General features: G+C 49.9%; 2 protein-coding genes across 6 annotated transcripts in view; one reads left to right on the top strand and one right to left on the bottom strand.

Annotated features, from left to right (window-relative positions):
• Positions 1-3,750: 3,750 nt before the first annotated feature.
• On the bottom strand, positions 3,751-6,878 carry LOC118589241. Its single transcript, XM_036196370.1, has 3 exons — positions 6,430-6,878; positions 5,661-5,758; positions 3,751-5,556 (listed from the first exon to the last, which is right to left on the bottom strand). The coding sequence occupies exons 1-3, from the start codon at positions 6,523-6,525 to the stop codon at positions 5,121-5,123; spliced, it is 630 nt and encodes a 209-aa protein (XP_036052263.1). The 5' UTR covers positions 6,526-6,878; the 3' UTR covers positions 3,751-5,120.
• The window catches only part of Ctbp2 (C-terminal binding protein 2), a 140,455-nt gene continuing 123,314 nt past the window's right edge, over positions 5,627-22,767 (top strand). The window contains exon 1 of one of the 5 annotated variants that reach the window (XM_036196331.1): positions 5,627-5,865. The gene's annotated coding sequence lies outside the window, so the exon portion shown is untranslated. Of the gene's footprint in view, positions 5,866-6,036; positions 6,378-6,490; positions 6,822-6,907; positions 6,927-22,767 lie in introns of those variants that run through there. The other 4 variants (XM_036196304.1, XM_036196356.1, XM_036196322.1 and 1 more) reach the window with 4 other exon arrangements.

The following is a 22,767-nucleotide window of genomic DNA, read 5'->3' as shown; positions in this document are numbered from 1 at the left end:
CACATCTGGAGGAGTGCTGGGATTATGGGTGTGCACCATAGAGCCTCCTTTTATGCCAGGTGTTGATGAAGTGTCTAGACCAGTGCTCACTGCCTCTTCCCTGGGATACTAGGGGTGAATGCAGAAGCATAATCTAACCGCAAACCGTGAGAATGTCTCCACTCCCTTTCATTGAGGCCAGATGGAACCCCAGGCCAAGAGGCAAAGAATAGGCACTGCAAATTAAGAGAAGAATGGCACCACCAATGCTCTTGGTGAGGGCAACAGACTGTGTGCCCTTACACCTGCCCCAGGCACACCTGCCTTCATTAGAGCCATGGGCTTCTACCAGGCCAGACCTCTCAATGCAAAGCTAGAACTCTTTCTCCTGAACCCCAAATGGAGAGGGAACAGATATCCCCAGAACAAGGAAAGACATTTCAGAGGGCGAGTTTGAACCACATGCAAACAACCAGGGGAGGTGGAAGTCAACCAGGAAAGATGGAAGCCAGGGGAATGGAGAGTCTTTGGCAATAGAGCTTATGCCCACTGCAGACCCAGCGCCGTGTGGGCTTTACAAACCCTCAGAAGCTTAGTTAATGCCATTGCCTGAGAGAAAGCAACACTCTTGACTTAACTCAGACCATCAGGAAAGCAAATGGAGAGTCTGCCTATCGAGGTAAGATCTTACTGTGTAACGCTTGCTGGCCTGGAAGGCCAGTCTGGTCTCCTACTTGCCATCATCCTCTAGCTCCAATCTCTCAATTGCTGGATGAACTGTGGGCCACCAGGCCTGGCCTGGTCATAAATACTATGAGAAAAAAAAGTTTGCTGTCAACTTTGGGAACTTATGTTACTTCCTCTTAAATATAAAAGCACACATGGCTTTTCTATTCCCAGCCTGTCAGAATTTACCTCTGGCTTTCCCATTACCACAACTTTGCCCATGTGCAGAAATTGAGCCTCAGGAGCCACCCTTCTGTACCAACTTTGTCTCCTCACCTTCTTTCCTCCATTCCACGGCAGTGTGTCACTCTGTAGCTCAGGATGGACTAGAATTCATGGCCATCCTCCTGCCCCAGCTAGAATTGCACACGTGAACCACCCCATCTACCTGTCTTTCCCGTCTTGTAAAAACAAGTTATTGTAACTTTCTGTGTGTATATATGGGCACATGCATGCATGCATGTGGTTCCGGGGCTCCAACTCAGGTCACCAGTCTGGCAGGGCAAGCGCTTTACAATCTGAACAATAATGCCCACACTGCCTCCCTTCAATTCCAGTCACCACCACTGTGCATTTCTTATGGTTTTGCCTATTTACTTACCACATGTAAATGGAGGCACAGATTATTTGTCCTTTGTGCCCACTTTGCTTCGTTAGCCTTTTTTTTTTCCAATGTTCATCTATATTTTAACAATTCAGAATTTCCTCTTTTTAATGGTGTGTGTGTGTGTGTGTGTGTGTGTGTGTGTGTGTGTGTGTGTACACAGCTGTGCATACCCATGCCACTGTACGGGCCAGAAGAGGATGTGGGTGTCCTGCTCTGTCACTCTCCACTTTAGTCCCTTGAGAGAGGGCCTTTTACTGAACTGGGGACATTTTTTCACCTAGACTGGTTGGCTATCAAAACCTAGTGACTCTCTCGTCTCTTCCCACACTGTACCCCACTCCAGTGCTGGGGTTACTGACCCAGGCAGCTATGCGTGGCTTTTTATCTGGGTGCTTTGGATCTGAACTCAGGTCTCCATGTTTGTATAGCAAGTGTTCTTGCCCACTGAGCCATCTCCTCGGTCCTTCATTCCTTGGTTTGAGACAGCATCCCACTATGTATCCCTGGTTTTCCTAGAACTCACTATGTAGACCAGGATGACCTTGTACTCACTGAGCTCCACCTGCCTCTGCCTTTCAAGTGCTGGGGTTAAAGGTGTGTACCACCACACCTGGCCTTTCCTTCCTTTTTAAAGGCTGAATAGTCCACATTTCACTTATTCATCTGTCACTGATAGACATTGCACTGTTTTCACCTTTGAGAAGTGTTGGGAAGTGTTGCTATGAATATGGGTATACTTATATCCATTTAAGAATCTACTTTCGCCGGGTGGTGGTGGCGGCACAGACTCGGGAGGCAGAGCCAGGTGGATCTCTGTGAGTTCAAGGCCAGCCTGGGCTACCAAGTGAGTTCCAGGAAAGGCGCAAAGCTACACAGAAAAACCCTGTCTCGAAAAACAAAAACAAACAAACAAACAAACAAAGAATCGACTTTCAGTTCTTTGGGGCAGATAGCCAGAAGTGACATTTCTGGATCATACAGCAATTCCTCGTTAACTTTCTAAGGAGCTGCCACTCCCACTGTGGGGGAAGCATTCACACCACCATCAGCACTGCACAAGGCCTCCCATTTCTCCACATCATTTCCCCTTCTGTTGATAATAGTCATCCCGGTGGATAATGAGTGGTATCTTACTGTGGTTCTCATTTGTATATCCCTAATGACTGAGGCTGAACATTTTCTGAGCGTGCTTATTGGCCATTCGTACATCATCCTCTGAGAAGTATCTATTAGAGTCTGTTTATATTTTTAAAATTTAAAGGGGGCTAGAGAGATGGCTCAGCGGCTGAGAGCACTGGCTGCTCTTCCGATGGACCCTGGTTCAATTCCCAGCACCCACACGGCAGCTCACAACTGTCTGTAACTTAAGTTCCAGTGGATCCGACTCCCTCACACAGACATACACACAGGCCAAAATACCAACACACATTGCAAATTAAATAAATATTAAGTAAGTAATTAAATGAATTACTCAACACTTAAAGATTTTTGAGTGTGTGTTTATCTGTGTAGATCAGAAGAGGGCATCAGATCCCTTTAGAGCTGGAGTTACAGGTGATTGTAAGCCACCCCATGTAGTTACTGGGAACTGAAATCAGGTCCTCTGGAAGCAAGTGCTCCTAACTGCTTAGCTATCTCTCCAGAACTGGGTTTTTATTTCTGGTTTTGTTGTCTATATTCAACATCTTTTTTAAAAAAATGGTTACTATCTGAACTAATTCACATGCTGATGGTAACTGGACATTTTTTTTTCTTTTTAAATTTATTTTTATTTTATGTTCATTGGTGTTTTGTCTGCATGTACGTCTGTGTGAGGGGGTCAGAAACCCTGGAACTGGAGTTACAGATATGTGTGAGCTGCCACGTGGGTTGCTGGCAACTGAACCTGGGTCCTTTGGAAGAGCAGCTGGTGCTCTTAACCTGAGCTATCTCTTTAGCCCTGGACTTACATTTCTTGAAAACGTTAGTACACTTATTTATATTTTGTGTGGTGGGCATGCCATCCACGATACATGTATGGTAGCCAGAGGAAGTCAGTTTGCTCTTTCTAGGTTGTCAGGCTTGGGGGCAAGTGCCTGACACACTGAGCCATTTTGCCAGCCCCAAACTAAGTATTACCAGTGTAACATCACCTGGGTGGTTGCCAGATTCCCTTGTCCCCAGGAGCAAGGGATGAACCGAGGACCTCATATAAGCCAGTCCAGTGTTTTGCCTACAGCACTACTTCCCCCAGGATGGGCTCCATATTTTAAAATGCAGGCTGTCAGTCAGAAGTTCGAAGTGATTTTTTGTTCTGAGTTCATAAGAGGGTAGTGTTTTCTTAGGGTTGTGTGATATTCGATACATGAGCAGGGGTCTGAGGACAACTTAGTCTGCTCTTTCCTTTTTTGTTTGTTTGTTTGAGACAGGGTTTCTCTGTGTAGTTTTGGTGCCTTTTACTAAGCGTTGGGATTGAACTCAGATCCTCAGGCTTGGCAGCACCCTTGCACGCTGCGCCACCCTGCAGGACCAACCATGGTATTTTTCTCAAGTGGAATTCAAAATTAGACCGGAGGAAAGCTGAACAAGCAATAAGAAAAGCCAGCTGGCTGTGGTTTCTCGGTAAGAAGAGAGGGCCGCGAAGGGCAAAGATCTGAGAAACAAGACGCAGGAGCCTTCACTACCACAGTTTAGGACCAAGAAACTCATAAAGCAGGAACTAGTGGCACAGGAGCCTGGGGTATGCGACGAGGTCAGTTTACAAGCAGGTCTTGGGCCCCACGACCTTGGGGGGAAGCTGCTGGGGAAACAGTGGATTCTTTAGAGCAATTTATGAGAACACAAAGCCCTGAAAGATGGAAGGGTTGGGGTGGGTGCACACCTGTGAATTCTCTCACAGGACATCAAGATGGTGAGCTACTTCGTGACTGACCAGCCCCAGGCCTATTAGGGGCACCTAAAACCATGATAAGTGTGTTTGGGAGGGACTATTCCCGCGTTGCCATTCAGAAAAGGTTTGTAAATTAGTTTTAAAACCAGTTTGACTATGCCACAACCATAGGAACCCCACATTGCCAGTCTTGCAGGCAGCATCTGGGTGTGCACTTTAGCAAACAGGACGAGATAAAGTGCTCTCCATAACGCACAGCGATGGGTTCAGGAGCTCGGAGGCCTCACGCGGCTCATGTCCGCTAGAAATTTCTCCGGTCCTTAGAAGGCCACACCACTCGAAGTGGCTCTCTGAATGGCGGTCTCTGTGACCTTCAAAATCATGACATTAGACCCCTCCTCTAGATTATACAGTCCAACATCTCAATCCAATCGCTAGCATCCAAAAGATTTAAAAACAATTGCACCCAAGGGCTCAGCTCAGCGCTACAGGGGTCCTTAGAAGCCGCTTGCCTAAAGTCTGGTTAGGAAGCTTGGGAGGCCCTAGGCGCAAGGAGCTGGCTCCCTTCCGGGGACAGCGCTCGGATGTCGCCGGTCATGGCCAAGGAATTCAGCCCAGATGCTGTCTAGTCTCTCGCGGCCGCAGTGCCCCATCGTCGTTCGGTGTCCAGATTCCAATCGCTGAACACCGAGATACTTGTGGACCCGTGAAAGGGCACCGCGGGTGCGACCCTCAGGACTCAGTGAGGCTGGGGATCCGTCCCAAGGCAAGGCTTTCAAAATAGTCCCAGCGACATCCAGACAGCAGAAAGACAATTTTTTTAAATGTGTAAAAACATTTGGCTTCTCGTAGCGAACACACCGCGGCAAGTTCCAGCACACAGACCAGTCTCCGCGCGCACCCACAGCCGGCACGGGCTCCGGGATCTGGGATCTGGGATCAGGGAACGCAAGTGCCCCCTGTGGCCGGCCCGCGCCTGACCTCGCGGGCCTGGGACGGCACCGGTGGCCTGCGCAGGGCCCAGGAGGAAGTTGGAGCCTCGGGGCGGAGTAGAGGGCAGGTCTGCTGCGCGGGCGTGGTGGGGGCCCTACCCAGCCGGGGCCACCCGGGGGACCGCGGCGAGGCCCGCCGGAGCTCGCGTCTCCCCACGTGGCGGGCCCCACGTGGAAGGGGCGGAGGAGGAAGGAAGGCGAGGGCGGGTGGAGTCACCGCACCGGCCTCGGGACCCCCGCGCCTCCCCAGAGCCTCTAGGGTGCGGTGGGGCTGGGCCGGGGAGTGCCGGCTTTGCCCGGCCCCCTCGGCTGCCCGCAGCGCCAGTGTGCACTTTCGCATAGCCGCTAATCCCTGGAGAGAGCCGATTTGTAGTGAGAAGTATCTGTAGGGGCGAGACCGGACCATGTGGGGTTGTGTCATTGGTTTGCAAAGAGAGACCCCGCCTTTGAAAAAAAAAAAAACGAGTGAGCGAGCGGGGACCCTCACCTCGCCTCCCGCCTCGCTCCTGCGCAGCCGGAGGGCACCGGAGCAGCGGCCCGCGCCGCTTCCGTCCTTCCTTTCCTTTTCTCTGCGCTTTCCTCCTCCTTCCCGGGAGGAGAAAACAAATAAAGAAGAGCAAATAGCCGGGAGGCGCTCGGCTTCTAGGACCTTCCCTCCCCGGATCCAAGTTGCAGCCAGCATCCTCTGGGGGGTGAGCGCGGTGCGGCGCGGGCGCGGGCCGGGGACCCCCAGCGCAGCCCCCTCCTGGCCCCGGGGCTGACGAGAGGGCGCGCGGCTGGGATGGGGGGGGTGATCGGGAGCCGGTGGGCGGGGGAAGGGGGTGGGGTGGGTGGGGAAGTAGGAAGAGGCTCGGCGGCGACGGGAGGAGGAGGAAGGGAAGGGAAGGAAGGGAAGGGAAAGGAAGGGAGGGGAGGGAGGGAGGGGGGGGGGCGCGGAGCTGGAGAGATTAAGTTTTTGTGTGTGTGTCTCTGTGTGCGCGTGTCATTTTAAGGTGGCTCGGGAGCGGCCCAGAGGAGCCAGCGGCGGCTAGAGGAGCGGGAGACCGAGCTGGGAGCCATGCCGCGCTGAGGGGGGGGCCTCACCGCCAGCGCCACCACCACCGCCGCCGCCGCCGGGTGGGGTGGGAGGGGCGGGAGCCGCCGCTACCGCCGCCGCCTCCCGGGTGGGCGCCCTTCTCCGTGGACGCCGGCGACCCAGGACGAGGTAAGAGGGGGGTCCTCGGGGAGGGCTGGGGCTGCCGCCGCCCCCGCCTCACCTGCTGCCGCTGGCTGGGGCGCCGTGCCCGCGCCTCACTGCGCCACTCCGGGAGGAGGAGGAGGGCGAAGGACACCGGGCCGGCATCCGAGGACATCTTTGGTCAGCGCCCCCGGCCCCGTGTCCGCACGCTGCGCCCGGGGGTGGACGTCCGCCTGGGGGTTATCGCCCGCCGCCCCTCGCCACCGATTGCGCCTGCTGGCCGCCCTTTGCGCCAGGATTTTTGTTGTTGTGATGAGAGTTGATGAATGCGAAGTAGGCGGTCACCTTCCTTCCCATCAGGATTGGAAAAAAAAGGAGAGAAAAACCCGGAGCGCAGCGGCGTCCAGAGGGCAGCGGCGGCGGCGTCTGGCGACGGTTTCCTAGGCGCCCCCGGCTTGCTCCTGGAGCCCGGTGGGTACGCGCGCGGGGGCAGCTGGCGATCTTGGACGAGCGCGCTGCGCGCCGCGGGGACAATACGGCCGGATCCCTGGGGACCAGGAGTCCGAGCGTACCGGGGTGCGGCAGGCCTTGCGTCTGTGAGGCGGGCGGGGGTTGGGGGGGAGAGGAGAGGCCGGGGTCGGCGGGGACAAGTCGGGGCGCGCGTGGCTCGGGGCCCCTGGGGGCGCGGCCCCTCTCGGCCCGGGATCCCGCGCGGCTCCCCGAGAGTGTAACTGAGAGGCCGGGAAGGAGGCGAAGCGGATCCCTTTTGTTTTGCCGGCCCGGCATTGTTGGCTCCTTGGGGCAGCCGGGCCACATCTGCCGCCGCCGCTGCCAGTGGCGCGCGGGGCTCGGCCCGCCAAAGTCGCGGCGGGGCGGGGGGCCGGGGCGGGCTGCAAGGGCGGGGGCGGGCGGCGCGGGCATTTCCTCTGCCCGGCCGCGCTCCCGCGGGCACCACTTCCTCCTCGCCCTCCGCCGGCTGTCCTCGGCGCCCTCGCCCGGGCCGCACTTTTCGGGTGGGGCGAAGCAAAAAAGAAAGTTTCGTAGAAGGGGCTGAGTAGGGCGCGCCTTGGGCAGCAAGGGACCCAGCGTGGCGTGGGTACGGCCGGGCCGCCGCGGTCGCCTCCTTACTCCTGGTCTGCTTCGCGGAGCCGGACCGACCTGCGGAAAGAGCCTTTCTTCTCCGGCTCGCGCCCTCCCCAATGCCTTGGGCGACCCGGGCTGGGCAGTGCGGGAGTGCCGGCGCGCCCAGGCCTTGCTCCTGCGGGAGGCCCCGCGGCGTGGCCGGTCGCCTGCAGCCCACGCTGCGCCCAGGGGCTCGGAGGCCGCGGGCCCGAGAGCTTGGCGCGGTCACCGCGGGCACACACTCGCGCGCACACACTCCCTCCGGTGGCTTGCTTTCTGCGGGCGACGATGGTCGCGGACACCAAGGGTGCGAGTGCGCGCGTGTTCGTGGTACCCCTGCCCAGCCCCCACCCCCTACTTTTCCCAGAGGCGGCCCAGCAGCGGATGGCTCGAGAGGACCCCTACGTTTGGGATTATGTAGGGGAGCGCGGGGGGGGGGGGGGGCATTTCATGAAATCTCTGCGTGCTTGGAGGTTGCTGGCAATGGCCTACGTCGCCACGCCAGGCTCCCATCCTCGGGCAAACATACCTTCCTGGGTATTTGCCCTCTTTTCTTTAAAAATTAAGAAGTTCCCCCGATTTCTAAAGAGTCCTTGGTGGCGAGTGGCTGGAAGAGTAGGAAAGAGAACTCGATGCATTGGAAATTTACAATTCTAAACGCCTTTATTTGCGATTCTCTGGGACGTGTGTATTTTTATCCGAGGTGGGTGACTTTTGGGGGAACATTGCATTGGGGTGGGGGGGTTACAAAAGTGGTTCTGCTTTCTAACTTTGACGGGATGCATCAACTATGGGACCTCTTTCCGGAGGGAGATACCGCCTTCTCTCCTCGTGCTGGGTTCAAAATTACCTCGCATTCAGCTCCTGGGGCTGCTGTTTGCCTTTAGATAGATTCTCAAAGAAGTAGTTTCCATCTACTTCGGAGAATTCTGGTTTGAAACATTTTTCAAAATAAATTTACATCTTGAGTAATGGGATTTTGTTTTTATACTCACTTGGTTTCAAAGAGTACTTCTTAACCGCAATTACAAAGTAATATTTTAAATGCTAATTCAACATTTTCAGCCCCAGCAAGTTTAATTGGAAAACAAGGTTTCCTTTTTATTTTAATAAATAGCAACTGTATCTTAAAGTTGGAACATTGAATATCCTTTTGTCTGGCTCTGACACACTCCTGGAAAAACCCCCAGTGCCCTTTTTATAGCCCCCCAAAGAAAAGTTAATGAGCTGGTCGGTTTCAAGCAAGAAGCAGGTCCTCCCTCTTGCAAAATATGCTTATAGTCGCCATTGAAGTTGAATGCTAGCCGTGAATGTACTTGCCTTTAATGAAACCAGTTTAATCGTTCACACTTGATGAAGTATAACATGACCAAACAAAGGAAATCAGCCAGCATATTTCTGTAGAGCATTGAGGGGTTTAGTGTAAGTGTTGATGTTGGCTCGCCCCTCCCCCACCCGCCCCAGTTCAAGAGAGAGTTGAAAGCTAGGGGGATTTATGACACTGATTGGTTTTTCTGTGCCCCAGGGGTAGGGGACCCGTGTACGTCTCTGTGGAAAGCAGCTATTAGAGGGACTTAAAAGATCTCTTTGGAGCTAGTTCGGAACCTGACAAGGTGTGTTTTGGTTCCCTGTTTGGGGAGATAAGTCGAAGGGGAGTCTATCCCCTCCCCACCTGGTAATGGCACGTTAATAAGGGAGGGTGGAGTGGAGGGCGGTGTGGTGTGCCCTGCTGAGGGGAGCTCAAGACCACGTGAGTTATTTACGGTTTCACTTGGAAGCTTTGAAACTGGCCCTTGAATGGGTGTTCTTGTGGGGGAGGGGCAGGGTGAATTACCTTTTTTTAGCTGTGATTAAAAAAAAAACAACCAAAAAAACCTTTGTCCCTCATGCATTTCCTTGCTAAGTTTGAGTTGCAATTTATGTGTGGGATTCAGTCGTCAACCTAAGTGAAGAAATGTCTGTAAAATGCAAAGGTGCCACTACAGAGTTAAGAAAGTTAAAAAAAAAAAGTTTACCCAGCAAAACCCAAACATGGCCACTGTTTAAAAAAACAAAAACAAAAAAACTCAGCACCGGTGACATACTTTGTGAAATATTTTGGCCTTTTAAGACTCGGGCACACCTGTTCCTGTCCCTGCTGAGTCGTTTGCTTTCCCTGGCATTGTTGACCTGGCCCTTGTTCACACGACGGAAGAGCCAAACTTACTAGTGGAATAATTATTAACCACTCCATCCGTTCCCCTTTCAGGGAGTAATCAATAACTTCACTCTTGACTTGAAAAACTCCAGACAGAAATTCTACTCCTGTAAGTCTAGAAAGTGTTTGGAAGAAAAATGGAATCAGAGAAACAAATGGCAAACCAGACAAAACTGAAAACCAACTCGTACCATTCTCGGAGTTCTCGAAAGCACTCAGTAAATGGGTGTCCTGAACAGCAGCGCCCTGAATTTAAAGACAAAAAACAAAAAAAAACAACTGTCATTGGGAAGCTTTCAAATAGTAACGGAAAGTGAGTCCAGGATGGCATGTTCTGTTAACTTTTTTTTTTTTCTCTTTTTTTGACACAGGGTCTATCTACATAGCTCTGGCTGTTCTAGAACTTACTATGTAGATCAAGCTGGCCTAGAACTCACCGAGAGATCTGCCAGCCTCTGCCTCCCACATCCTGGGATTAAAGGCTTGTGCTACCACACCCTGCCTTTCTTATTCTTATGCTTGACTTCTTAAAGAACAGAAAAGGACATCTAAAAGGACATCTTTCAGGGAGGGCTCCTGCTGCGTGGTAGCCCGGGAATGTCATTTGCCAACAACAGACCCTGGCATCATGAATCAGTTATCCCCTCTGTACTCAGTGCTTTTTGTAAATGGGAAAAAAAAAATGTGACGAGTTTACAGCAGAAGTAGATTGGTGGCCCCAGTTGTCATTTTTTAGCTCTGTCACTGCAGTCTAGAGGGCAGTCATTATAACGTATGTGAGTTCAATCTGGGTCCCTCTGTTAATAATCTTTCTGTCAGCCGAAAGCAGCAGGCCAAGTGTCCCCGGCGCCTGATGGAAACATAAGCATTCACGTAGCACATGGTTGGGAAGGGACATTTACCCATCGAGCAGCTCAGTTACTATTTCCATGTCCAGGTGATAACCGTTCCATGATAGACAGTGGAAGACAAGTTTTTAGTCTTTACCAAAAAAAACAAAAAACAACAACAAAAAAAACCCATAGTGAGCTGGGCGGTGGTCATACCCGCCTTTACTCTCAGTACTTCAGGCACAGGCAGGTGGATCTCTGAGTTCAAGGTCAGCCAGATCTTCAGATCGAGTTCCAGGACAGAGAGAAAACCTGTCTAGAAACCCCTCCAAAAAAAGAAAAAAAAAGTGCAGTTTTACCCTTCACAAGAAAGTCCTCGTGCTTAATAGAGGTGGCACCTTTTGGTGAAATCTTGGGCTATCTTACTAACAGTCTTTCTGTGGACTGGTAGTTCAGGAGTGCTCGAGAGGCCTGGTGTGTGCCGAAAAGTTTTTGAGGCACAGGGATGCTTAGTGGGTAGCTTATAGGTGTGGTACCTAGGTAGAGCGCCTTAACCCTCACAGCTGGTAAGCATGACCTCATTTACTTTGACTGCAACTTCATGTTACAGCCTCCATAGAAAGTAGGGAAAATTTGAGGCTTTCCCCAGACCCATCGTTTGAAGCTAGTCTTTTATTCACGTCTGGATTTAATGGAATATGTGTCTCAGAGTTTGAAAGGTTTTTTTTTTTTTTTTTTAAAGCTTTATCTCTGAGCTTAGAAAATTATATTTAATAATCGCCAAAAACTTCAGAGCCATTTTTAAAGGTTTTCAGTGGCTCTTTTGATCACAATTTAATGAAAAGTATCCAAAAGCCATCAGTGTGATGCTAATGATGGCCACAAATGAATGTTTGGGCCTAATCTGGAGTTTGCTTTTAGATGTCATTATTAAGGTTGAAGGCCTAAATTATGGCTACACTTGGGCATTCAGAAGCTCTCCTATGAAAAGAAGGGCTTTGCACATTGTGTGGAAGAGGGGATTCACAGATGAATATAGAATGTACAATGGTGAGAGAACCAGGCCATTGTTTGTGTGGAATGTTGACAATGGGAGCCAAGGGGCAGTTTTGCCTTCTGCAGGAGAAGAGAATGGGGATGGGAACCAGCCTGGCATTCATCTGCCTTGGTCAGGCATGGAAATTTGGCCAGCTTCCCTTCCTGAGTTTTTCTTAGAAGGTGGTCTTACTGGACTCCTAGGGAATGCGTGCTTTGGCTTCTTAGCAATCTACATTCTTTTTTAGGAAAGATTACAAGAGCAAATAGAAACGTTTCCAAGAAAAGCGTTAAGAATCCAAACTTTTTCTCCTCCGCCCCCCTTCAAATTTGATATTAGAATAATATATATGCCAGACAGCAAGGCAGCTGACGTCCCAGGAAGGAGCTGTGTTTGTTTTTAAATCCTCTCTGTGCCTCTGCCCTGCCTTTAGGGACACTCACTGTAGGGCCTGTTTGTGGCTCCTGCTAGTCTTTCTGAGTCTTCATTCTCAAAGCCTCCCCTCTCCCTTCCACGTGGGGCCCATGATGGCTCAGGTGACAGGCATTCCTGGTACCTTGTAAAAGCCTCCATCCAAACTAGAATCATGTGGGTAATTGTCTATTCCCAGGGCTGCTTCTGTTTGGTGTTTAGCAATGCGCAGTCATAACTTTGAGGCCCCTTGGCGGTTTCCGTCCGTACCTAGCTAGGTCTCCAGTGGGTGCTTAGAAATGGCCTGCTTTAGCTGTGCACCTAACTTAGATTTAACAGATGACTGCTAGAGTGGACTTGAATTTCATAGAAATTGTGATAAAATGGTTGGGTTCTGACTAATGGGGCAAGCAGTCATGTTAGTTTTATAGGGAATTATGACTTTTGTCCTAGTAATAATAGAATTTTCTTCCCCATCCCCCAAAAGTGGGTGGTGTACAGAGGATGTTAACCATGAATACCTGGTGACTAGGTGTTCCTTGGTCTCTGGTGGCCAGGAAAAGCCCCGATAAAGAGAAGGAGGTGCTTTTTATTCATTGTGGTTATACAAATCCTTTTCATTTGTAAACTACAAAAATATACTTTGCCCCATATTATTCTTTTGGTCTGGGCTCATGTAGCACAGGCTAGACTTGAATTTGTTCCTGGTCACGGTTTAGTGCACCACCACACCTGGTTTATGTTGTGAAATTTTTCCCCCTGGATTCTGGTCAGCAGAAGTGTGCTTCTTGCATTACAACATCTTGAATTATGATTTACATTGCCTGGTTTAAAGATGGATTGTTTGCTAGAAGAGAACAGTAGTCGCTTTGGGTATTATTGGAGCCCAGATTGAGGCCCTCTCAGAGGATGTGGAATACAGCACCAGGCCTCCTCAGGCCTTGTGAATTCATCCTCACTGTGGCTCTGCTCCCATCATGCTTGAAATTTGGCCTCTGGCTATCTCAACCAAGCTCAGGACAAACAAAAACTTCATTATTGGAGTCATGGAATGCTAGGAAGTTGGTCTGGAAGGAACTAAGAGACTTACCTCATGACCTAATGGGATACTTCGTTGTTGTACTTGGTCCTGTTATGACAGTTAAAAAAAAAAAAAAAAGACCCACCGTAATATGGAGGCTAGCAAAGTTGCTTTATGGATGCAAACGGGCATAATAAAACCTGGAAGTGTGTTTTATTATATCTGATCTCAGAGCTGAGAAGAGAGTCCTGGGAGGGTGGGGTGGGAGGACCAGGAGAAGAGGTTCCTGCAATCTTCTTTAAGTGAACCCTGGTTGTGACTATTCTATTGCTGATGGAGAATTTTAGTGTGGTCTGCTCAGGAAAAAAAAACAAAAAGTGCTTCTCTACTGCCACGTCTGGCTCAGGTAGGCCCCAGGAAAGAAAGGTGGGGGCAGTGCTCGCACATACGTGAAACGCTGGTGTCCTTACACTCAGACTGGCCCACCTGAAAACCAGGTGAGCAGGGCCAAGAGAGCACTTAAAACAAGTCTCAGGGATGGTTGCAGGAAAGAGGTTAACATTCTGAACCCTCAGCCCCCATTTCCAGCCCAACAATGCCCTCGGCGATCACGTGGCCTGGCATTACTCAGGAACCGAGAGACCAGGGCTCATTGGAGCTGCCAGGCCAGATAGGACCAGACAGTGTGGCGTCCCGGGAGTGGCAAAACTTAGGTACCACTAGGGCCCGGGTTTGGCTACTAGTTTCCAAACACCAGGTGGAGGCTGAGCCTAATAGGACTCCTTAAGAAGATGCCATTTCATTTTGTTTCCTAATAGTGGATGGCCAGTATTTTCAAAGTTTTATTTTCCCTGCCTTCTCCAGGTGTTCTACCAAGTCTGCACCACTGGCTGGATATGCTTTTGGGGGCGAGGCTGGAGCAGGTGGCTCGGGTGGGTACCATGGTTAGATTCTGTCCGGAGGGCACCCATCGCTTTCTATGTTAGTCTCAGATCTGGTGATGAAAATGTGACTTGGGAAGCGTGGTAAAGAGTGCATCAGACATACATATGCATATATGAGTGTCTACAAGTAAGATCTTGGAATTTTTTTTTTAATCTTAAAAACAGTTCACAGCCATTAATCTTAACGAGGCTCCTGCGAGCTGGGTAAATACAATAATTCCTGTTTATTTGTGAGAAAGAAATACGGAGTCGCTTCCTCCAAGTCACGAAGGGGCTGTTTTTTTTTCCCTCCCCTAGTTCCTGCAGCGCAGAGTTGGGGAGGTGGATCAAGCCACCCGGGACCCTCCGCCTTCTGCCCAGCGGGACACCAGGACGACTTCCGGTGTCCCGCGCGACCTTCCAAGCAGGGAAGAGAGGCTGGGTCTGAGAGGAAGGCCTCCGCCACACCTGGCCCCGCCCCAGGGAGTGGGCGGTGTCTGGCTTGGGGACCCAGGGGAAGCGGGGGGTGGCCTCTTCACGACTTGACTTTCTAAGGGTCCCAGGACCAGAATCGCACACAGTTGGAGTGGGCTGCTTGTCCTTGGGGTGCGCGCACCTGGCGACCCCGCCCGCTTATCTCTGTGCCCGGGGTGGGGCACCTGACACCCGGAAAACCCCCCTTGCCCGCGCCTTTTCACTTGCTAATCGAAACAGCAGGGAAGTCTTTAGGTGATGGAAATGGACCCCGTTTCCCAGCCCCCACTTCCTTCCTCCTGCAGGTTTCCCTCTCACCAGCTGGCCTCCGTGGCGGGGAGGGAGCTGCGGGGTGACGTGAGACAGTCTTTACAATGTGGCCGGCTTGTGGTGTGTGTTAAGTTTTTTCGGTGCTGCGTTATTTGTACTACAAACAGGGCCATAGAGTTGACACAGGTAATTGCCCGGACCGAGGCCTACCGATTACCCCAACAGCTGGGGTGTTGATTATGATGGCGGTAGTTCTGGTGTTTTGGGCTTATGATTGGAGGTGCCTAGGGCATTGAGGGGCAGCAGGCTTTAGATTTTTGAATTGGGTGTCCTCCATGGTGAAACAAACTGAACGATTAGCCTTATGTCTTTGTAGACTTCAGAACTCCAGAACTCTTCATTTTGATGGAGTAACAATGTAGTTAGAGGCCACTGTTGAGTCCTCACTTGCATCTGGCCATGACTGGTCTACACTAACTAGCCTTTGTTTCTCCCAAGGTGGAATGAATGATGGCTGACTGAGGAAACACTTTGAGCTGCTTTGCTACGATCTGCCCACAGAGCTGAGACCTGAAGTGTGGAAAGTTGACACTTCCTGGTTGGAGGACCTTCTTCTCCCTGAGTGGAGCCCCCCCCCCCCTCCTTTCCTCTCTGCCTGCAGAGCAGAGGAAAAGAGCAGGTTCCATGTTCTTCCAGAATTCAGGCAGACTTCACAGAAATAATTATTCCTTACCCTGCCGCCTCCACCACACAGCTTTCCCAGAGTTCAGGGAACTGTGAGAATCCTGGCTTGTTTTCATTTTGTCCTTTGGGTGATCTTTTTGTTAGAGTGGCCCAGTCAAAAGCAGAGAGTGCTTCCTGCAGGCTTTAAAAGTTTATTGCACTTAAAAACATTTTAAATCACATTTATTTGTGTATATGTGGGAGGAAGAATCAAAGTGTGTAAGTGTGCACCACCACCTGCTGGTAGGTTCATTGCACTTTTGTCCTGGAGATCTAGCCTAGAGTCTCACACAAGCTGAGCAAGCACGCTGAGCTATAGCTCATCCCTTTTCTCTAAGGTGTGAGGCTGGCCTGAAATTCACTCTGCAGCCTCAGTCTGCATCTGGAGTTCCAGTTACCCAGTCTTCTCTGTACTTTAAAAATAACGCTTATTTATTTCTATTTCATGTGTATGGGTGTTTTGCCTGCACACAGTACACACAGAGGCCAGAAGAGGGCATCTGACCCCCTGGAACTGGAGTTAACAGATGAGCTTTGTAGCCGTTACCAGTGCATGCTGGGAATTGAACCCTGGTCCTCGAGGAAGAGCAGTCAGTGATCTTAACCATTGAGCCATCTCCACCCACTCTTCACAGTCATTTTAAAGTGACTATTCACACCTGGGAGGTCTCTGGGAGCTTCTGGCTGTGGAAAGAATTCTCTGGATTACAGACTCACTATTGACCTGTACGCCCCACTCCCCTAAAGTGCACACCCTCCCCCCCCCAGGAGTGCACAGACAACACCTACTGCTTAATACAGCCATTACTTTTTCAGTTGTTAACACTTAAATTTCCGTTTTGTAGGCTGTGCATGGTCTCAGGCTCCTCAAAGTAGGTACTACCATTCTAGTATGTGCCCCTCCCTACACTCCACGGTTCCTCAATTTCTACACGTGGATATTTGGAAGAAGCTGGGCAGGGTCCAGTCCCCCCCCCCCCCCCCCGCAGGGTCCCCCCCTAAGGAGAATGGAATGGTCTTTCTGCTCAACTCCCATAAAATCAGTAAAAACTTCCTTGAAAGGAAGTTCTAGGTTACAGCCATGCATTTGTATAACACTGGCCTTAGCAAGGAATTTGAGTGAATTCTCCACAACAAAAGGATTAGTCTTCTTTTCAGAGTGGTGATCAGAACTGAAAGGGAATGGCATGAAGTTGGGTGTGTCCTAAAAATCCAGAGCCTAGCCCTGCCCCTGTGGTGATTAACTCACCTCAAAGGCACCGGGGCAGGAGCTCTGGACCTAAGGTCCCCATATAGTGGGGATTTTCCTGAAAAACAGGCTTTCTTTAAGAGAGTACCTTCCTGCTCTGCAGCCCTACCTTCCCTATGGAGAACAGGTGTGGGCCTGTGAACTGGGAAATCCTTTTAGTTATGCTGGGGAGGGGTATGGACCTGAAAGAGTGGGTGCTGGGGACACAGGTTCCTCCCTGACAACATGCTGGATGGTCTCTTAACAAATTACTCATGTTTGCCCTAGTGTCCTGGCCCTGCTCCAACTTGGGTAATGATTATATGACTGTCTATTTTCAGGTCCCCCTCCTCCTGGTTTAAACAGGTCTCCATTGTGTGCTTTATATCACACAGAGGAGGTCAGTTGGGGGTGGGAGGGTGTATTCTCTGTTGGCTTTTACTGTACAGTTCTAGATGATGGGACACGAGAGGATAAAGCCCCTTCTTCAGAGGCTGTTTGCCTGAAAGGTGGGCACAGCTGAGCCTTTCAGATAGCTAAGCACTAGTATGACTTCTGTGGTTCGTGCAGCCTTTGCTGACTGACTCCTGTATGTAACTTCTTCGGGGACAGTCATCCCCTGCCAGCCACAGTTTCAGGTGGTCTCAGAACCATGCAGGTGGGTCTGGGATGCAGGAAATGTGTGTGTATATTGTTCAAGGGCTCAGGGGCCCCTTTGCCCTGCAGAAAAGCCACTGAGGCTGGCAGCTAAGTTAACTCCTTCAACACAGGGGCCAGGGCAGATGATCTGCCCACTGTGGAGGCGCACACTAGTCTCCTGATCATCTAGTTTTTCCCATCCTGTGTATCTCTGAGTTCAAGGCTAGCCTGGTATACAGAGTGAGTTTCACGACAACTAGGGTTGTTACACAGAAAGACCCTGTCTCCAGAAACAAAAACGAACAAAAAGAATGTGAGGGTCTCTCTTCCTGAGCATACTGGACTAGTGGGTCATTCCTTTCCTTCCTGAGCTGGTCAGGTGTACCACAGGGTACTATCACAAACTATTTGGGATTGCGTCTGACTTTGTTTTTTCCCCAAGTAATGACTGGGGACTTCTTATTGCTTGTGTATAAGGATCGCAGGGGGTATGTAGTGATCCCTGGTTGGTTGGGCTCTGTTCGCGCATGCCAGTTAGGCCTGTGAGCTTCAAGTATAAGTTCATTACTGTTATCCCATCATCTAGAGCAGGTTCAGGCTCGAGGCTGCATTCCAGGAGCTTTTCAAGCTGGATATAACTCAATGGTGCTCTAGGGACCCAGCGCAGCCCACTTGAGGAGCACTGGGGGCCTCGTACCGTATGGAGGCGAGGAAGAGAGTAGCGTAGGGCCTCCTTTGACAAACTTATCTCCAGAAAATAGTTACATTATGATTCATAACAGCAGAATGACAGGAAGTAGCAACGAAAATAATTTTGTGATGGGGGGGTCACCACAGCACGAGAAACAGTATCAAAGGGTTGAAGCATTAGGAAGCTTGAGATCCACTGGACTTGTAGGGTGATAGGACTTCCCCCAGAAGACTACAGTTAGACAGGAGAGATACCCTTCTAGTGCTTAGTAGAAGCATCAAGATACATCCACAGGGGCCAGACTCTTCCAGAAAGTGTGCGAAGATGGGATGGAAAACGCTTGCATCCTTACTGCATTTATGTTTGCTAAGCTCTTGTCCAGGGCTTCAGTTTCTGAGTATGTAGACTAGAGGCATGTTACCAGATCCCACGAGGTAATGTTTATAAGTGCTCAGAACAGACTGACATGTTGGTTTGATAAATTAAAAAAAAAACAACCCAAAACCGTAAAGTGAAGTAAACCTGCCGTTCTTGTGCTGGGGAGGCCCATTGTGCCCTTCAAACTGGGTGGATGTTGAAGGGTCACCATCAGGCATCCAGGGGCTTGAAGGGTCTGGAACAGCAGAGAAAATCCATGGACTCAGGACTGACTGGGGGCATTATAAAAGGATATTTGGACTATGTAGTGGCCAGCCTAGGGAAGGGCACTGGGTTTGGTTTGCTTTTCATTGGTTCCTGGGGCCAAAGTGAATGAACTAAAGAAACTTTCAAGATGTTGTTTTTAGACAGGGGCCCATGACTGCATGTGTGTTAAGTCCAAGAAGCCTAGTAAAATATTCATGTGTTAGTGGAGGCCTACCTATTCCTTTTCCATGGAAGGAAAATAAATTGGCTGTCCTGCCTGGTGGGCAGTCAACATGGTGACCTCGCCTGGTCCAGCTGCTTGAGACAGGTGGAACCTGCTGAGAAAAATGGCCCAGGGTTTGGTTGTCTCCCCTAGGAGCCTAGCTCCCATTGCACAGAACAGGGAGCTATGGCATGGGCAGGAAGACAACACTCCCAGAGCCTGTGGGGAGGAAAAAAAAAAACCTCTTCCCCTGCCCCTTCCCTTGTCTCGGACTAGCCTTTCTTAGTTCATTTCCCTGGTCCCCAGGCAGGAGGGTCTGTGCTCCTGGAATCTTGTGGGCCATCTGCTTGGTACGTGGTAGTGAGTTCTTGGTTGGTAAGAGCAGCTTTGGTACCTGGATCCGATTCAGTGGTGTAGTGGCTTTGTGTATCTAAGCAAGTTTCTGATCCAGGCTCTTCCAACCCTGGACACAGTCCCCAATGTATCCATCCACTGTCAGATATTGAGAAAGCACCCATTATGAGCCAGGCTGATCATTCGTGTGCCTTTGAGATTCCAATTTTAACTCCCCTTTTGTGTTTTGTTTTTATTTATTTATTTAAGACAGACTCTTGCTACATAGCCCAGTCTGGCCTTGAACTCTTGACCTTGACCTCCCTGCCTCAGCTTCCGAACGCTAAGTTCACAAAGCTGATTCCAGTTTCAGCATGAGCTGCTCTCTAGGCAGTGCCCCTTCTCTGTGCTGCCCATCGGGTTCCAGGTGTGAGTAGTAAGGCTGTGCTCATGTGCCAATGTGGAAGACATTATTTGTGACCTCCGAGGAGGCCTGGTCATTTCATGGACCAGCAATTTCTTTGCTCAATTCATGCCATTGAAAATTTAATTTGGAGATGCCCCTGAAAAACTGGGGTCTGCAGTGCAAGGGTGTGTGTGTGTGTGTGTGTGTGTGTGTCCATTTGTGAGAATCAGAAGGTCCTCCAGCAGATTATGAGAGGGGGTGGGTAAGCCCATATGATGCTGATGCCTATGGCATTTGCATAGTTGGTTCTTTTGCCACTGTGGTTTTGGTGGTAGCCCCAGGGGGAGGAACATCAAAGTTACAGCAGCATGAATAGAACTGAGAAGTTGTCTTCTCATCTACCTTGCTTGGGTTGCATGTAGTATTCTAGCTTCCTGCTCCCTCTGCATTGCCCACTGGCCTGGGGGTGGAGTTAGTGGCCTCCCAGGAGCACAGAGAGGTCCTCTGGAGGGGGAGTGCCAGGATCTTTTAACCAAGGAGCCCTTACTCTCCAGGTTGACCTATGCATGTTGGGTTAAGAAACTGGCTGTGGGTTTGGTGGTTTTCACATGAGTGACTTCCCACAGTCCCCAGGGAGGACCTGATGGCTGGGTGGTTCCAGAGAGGCTGGCTGCCAGCACAGGGGGATCCCCGGGGCACCCCTTCTAGGAGTCCGTCTCCTGGGCCCTCCACGCCATCATGTTGGACAACCCCCAACATCTGTATTTTTAGCAAACTCCTCCAGGTGGTTCTCCCTGTAGTCAGCTCAGAACCTGCCAACCACACACAGTCTGTCTTTCTTTAAACACAAACCACTCCCCCAGCGCTACACCCACACACTTGAGTCTGGTTATTGAACATTTGGCATGCAAACGTGGTTGAAAGAAGGTTATATATAGCTTGAATAACCCCCAGATTGAATGAATACATTTGAAGTTTGAAGCATGTATTTGTGCCTTTCCGTCTTCTCTTTAAAAGCCTCTAGAACATCACCAGACTTTCCTAAAGGAACCTGAGAGGAAGTTTCCCATGTGTGTGTCTGTTACTCTTGGGGCTGGTTCCATGTGCAGATGGACTTGACGTTGAACTGTATCTGTGCGCAGCAGTGTTTATTGAGATGAGCTGCTCCGAGAGTCGTGTCATAGCATGCCAGAAGGAAAGAAACGTTTTAAGACTTGGCTTGGTGAAGTGCACCACGACTATCGCCCGTCAAAGATGGATGCATGAAGTCAGCTTGTTTGCTTTGAGACACAGGGTCTTACTCACTAGCCCAGACTGGCCTGGAGTTTGTGGCAATCCTCCTGCCTGAATGCCCTGCCTCAGGATTATAGACAAGAGCCACCTTGTTCTATGTGGAGGTTGATATACTTAATACTAGCTGATAGGAGCATTAACATGCATGGATTATAGACACTTTGATCTTTCGCAGCAGACCAAATCCACCTTTACCCATGCAGATAGTGTTGTTTGGTAATAACAATAGGCACTGCGCAGATTTAGGAACGATACCTTTTGTTTTAGAAATGACATCCCCTCATGGGAGGCAGAGGCAGGCAGATCTCTTGTGTTTGAGGCCAGCCTGGGCTACTCAGAAATCCTGTCTCCAAAAAGCAAAAGCAAAAAAAAAAAAAGACTTTGAATGCATTTGTGGACAATCCTTTTGATTTTTTCATGAGATGGTCTCACTGTGTAGACTTCAAATTACGCTCCTGTTAATTAAGGCCCGCCTTAACTACTGGCCTTTTGTGTGACTGCAGCATTTTTTTATCATTAGTGTTTCCAAGGCTGGTTGGTAGATTGATTGATTGATTGATTCCTTCTTTTCTTCCTTCTTTCCAATAAGGTCTTACGTAGTCCAGGCTGCTCTTTTAATTCAGTATTTAACAGATATTCAATATTAAGAAATCCTAAATGCTGGGATTACAACATCTCACTACACCCAGCTGCCTACCTCGATTTCTTCTTTTTTTTTCTTTTGTTTTTTTGTTTTTGTTTTTCGAGACAGGGTTTCACTGTGTAGCTTTGCGTCTTTTCCTATAACTTACTCTGTAGCCCAGGCTGGCCTCAAACTCACAGAGATCCACCTGGCTCTGCCTCCCGAGTGCTGGGATTAAAGTCGTGACCATCACTGCCTGGCTTCTTTTTTTTTTTTTGAAGATTTATTTATTCTACTTTATGTAAATGGATGTTTTGCCCGCCTGCATGTGTATACACCGTGTGCATGCCTGTTGGATCCACTAGAACTGGGATTGTGGATGGTTATGAACCACCATGTGAGTGCTGGGAATTGAACCCAGATCCTCTGGAAGAGCAGCTGGTGCTCTTAACTCCTGAGTCACCTCTCTAGCCCCTACCTTGTTTATACAAATGCCTTGTCACCCATTGGCTTGTTTTTTTTTTTTTTTTTTTTTTTTAACTAACAATCCTGTGTGACGCAGTAAGGAACAGTGGTTATCCTACTTTCCACCCTGTCAAAGCTGTGTGGAGCGATCACTTCACAGTTCTGACAGAGTGAGACCCTGAGGTGGGTTCTCTCACTAGTGCCAAGCTATATAAAGAATGGCCGTGTTCTTAAATAATGTGAGTCTAGGAATGGGTAAGTGCAAATTTGAAGACTATTTGTATGTGTTCATGTCTGTATGTGTCTGTGTCCGTGTGGGGGTGTGTGGGTATATGTGTGAGTTTATCCAGTTGAGTCTCGAGTCTCTAGTGGTAATTTTCCTGAGTTCACAGGGAGAAATGGACTTAACTTTGAGGATGTTCATGGGTGTCTTCAGATGAAGGACAGTATAAGGGACCTCAGTTCGCTGGAGTACAGGGTTGGTAACTGGGACCTTGGACAGAGAAGCTTCACTCGTAGTGTGGGTAGCTGCTTTCTGGGGTGCTTTTGGAGTATCATGCGGCTGTGACTTGCAGGAGTCCTTGTAGCCATGATCTGAACTCTTGGGGCCTGGCTCACTGAAGCTTGGGTACACTAGGATCACCCAAAGAAAAAGCAAGAGGCTAGCCTGCTTCAATATGTGGAGAGTGGGATCTTTGGGGCCAGCCAACTTCCTTTGGGGGCTGCCTTTGTTCTACCAAAACAGTGCCTATGATTTATGGTGTTTATGAAGTCTAGCATACCTGTCTGCTCTCAGACAGACATCTTAATAGACTAAGTACAGAATAAAGCCGATGCAGGAGCAGAGGTCCCCCCATAAGCAATATTGTAGTTTTAGACAGTCTAA

This window comes from Onychomys torridus, chromosome 1 (assembly GCF_903995425.1).
Source record: "Onychomys torridus chromosome 1, mOncTor1.1, whole genome shotgun sequence".
Classification (NCBI taxonomy): Eukaryota; Metazoa; Chordata; class Mammalia; order Rodentia; family Cricetidae; genus Onychomys; species Onychomys torridus.
This window is presented reverse-complemented; position numbering and strand designations above follow the sequence as displayed.

What these genes read in the sequence shown, in the direction of transcription:
- LOC118589241 (XM_036196370.1), bottom strand. Translation starts at nt 6,525, where the DNA reads ATGTCCTCGGATGCCGGCCCGGTGTCCTTCGCCCTCCTCCTCCTCCCG. An exon ending in GCCCCAGCCAGCGGCAGCAG is followed by an intron (nt 5,759 to 6,429) that starts GTGAGGCGGGGG and finishes CCTCCCGGGAAG; the next exon opens with GAGGAGGAAAGCGCAGAGAA. An exon ending in GGAGCGAGGCGGGAGGCGAG is followed by an intron (nt 5,557 to 5,660) that starts GTGAGGGTCCCC and finishes TCGCCCCTACAG; the next exon opens with ATACTTCTCACTACAAATCG.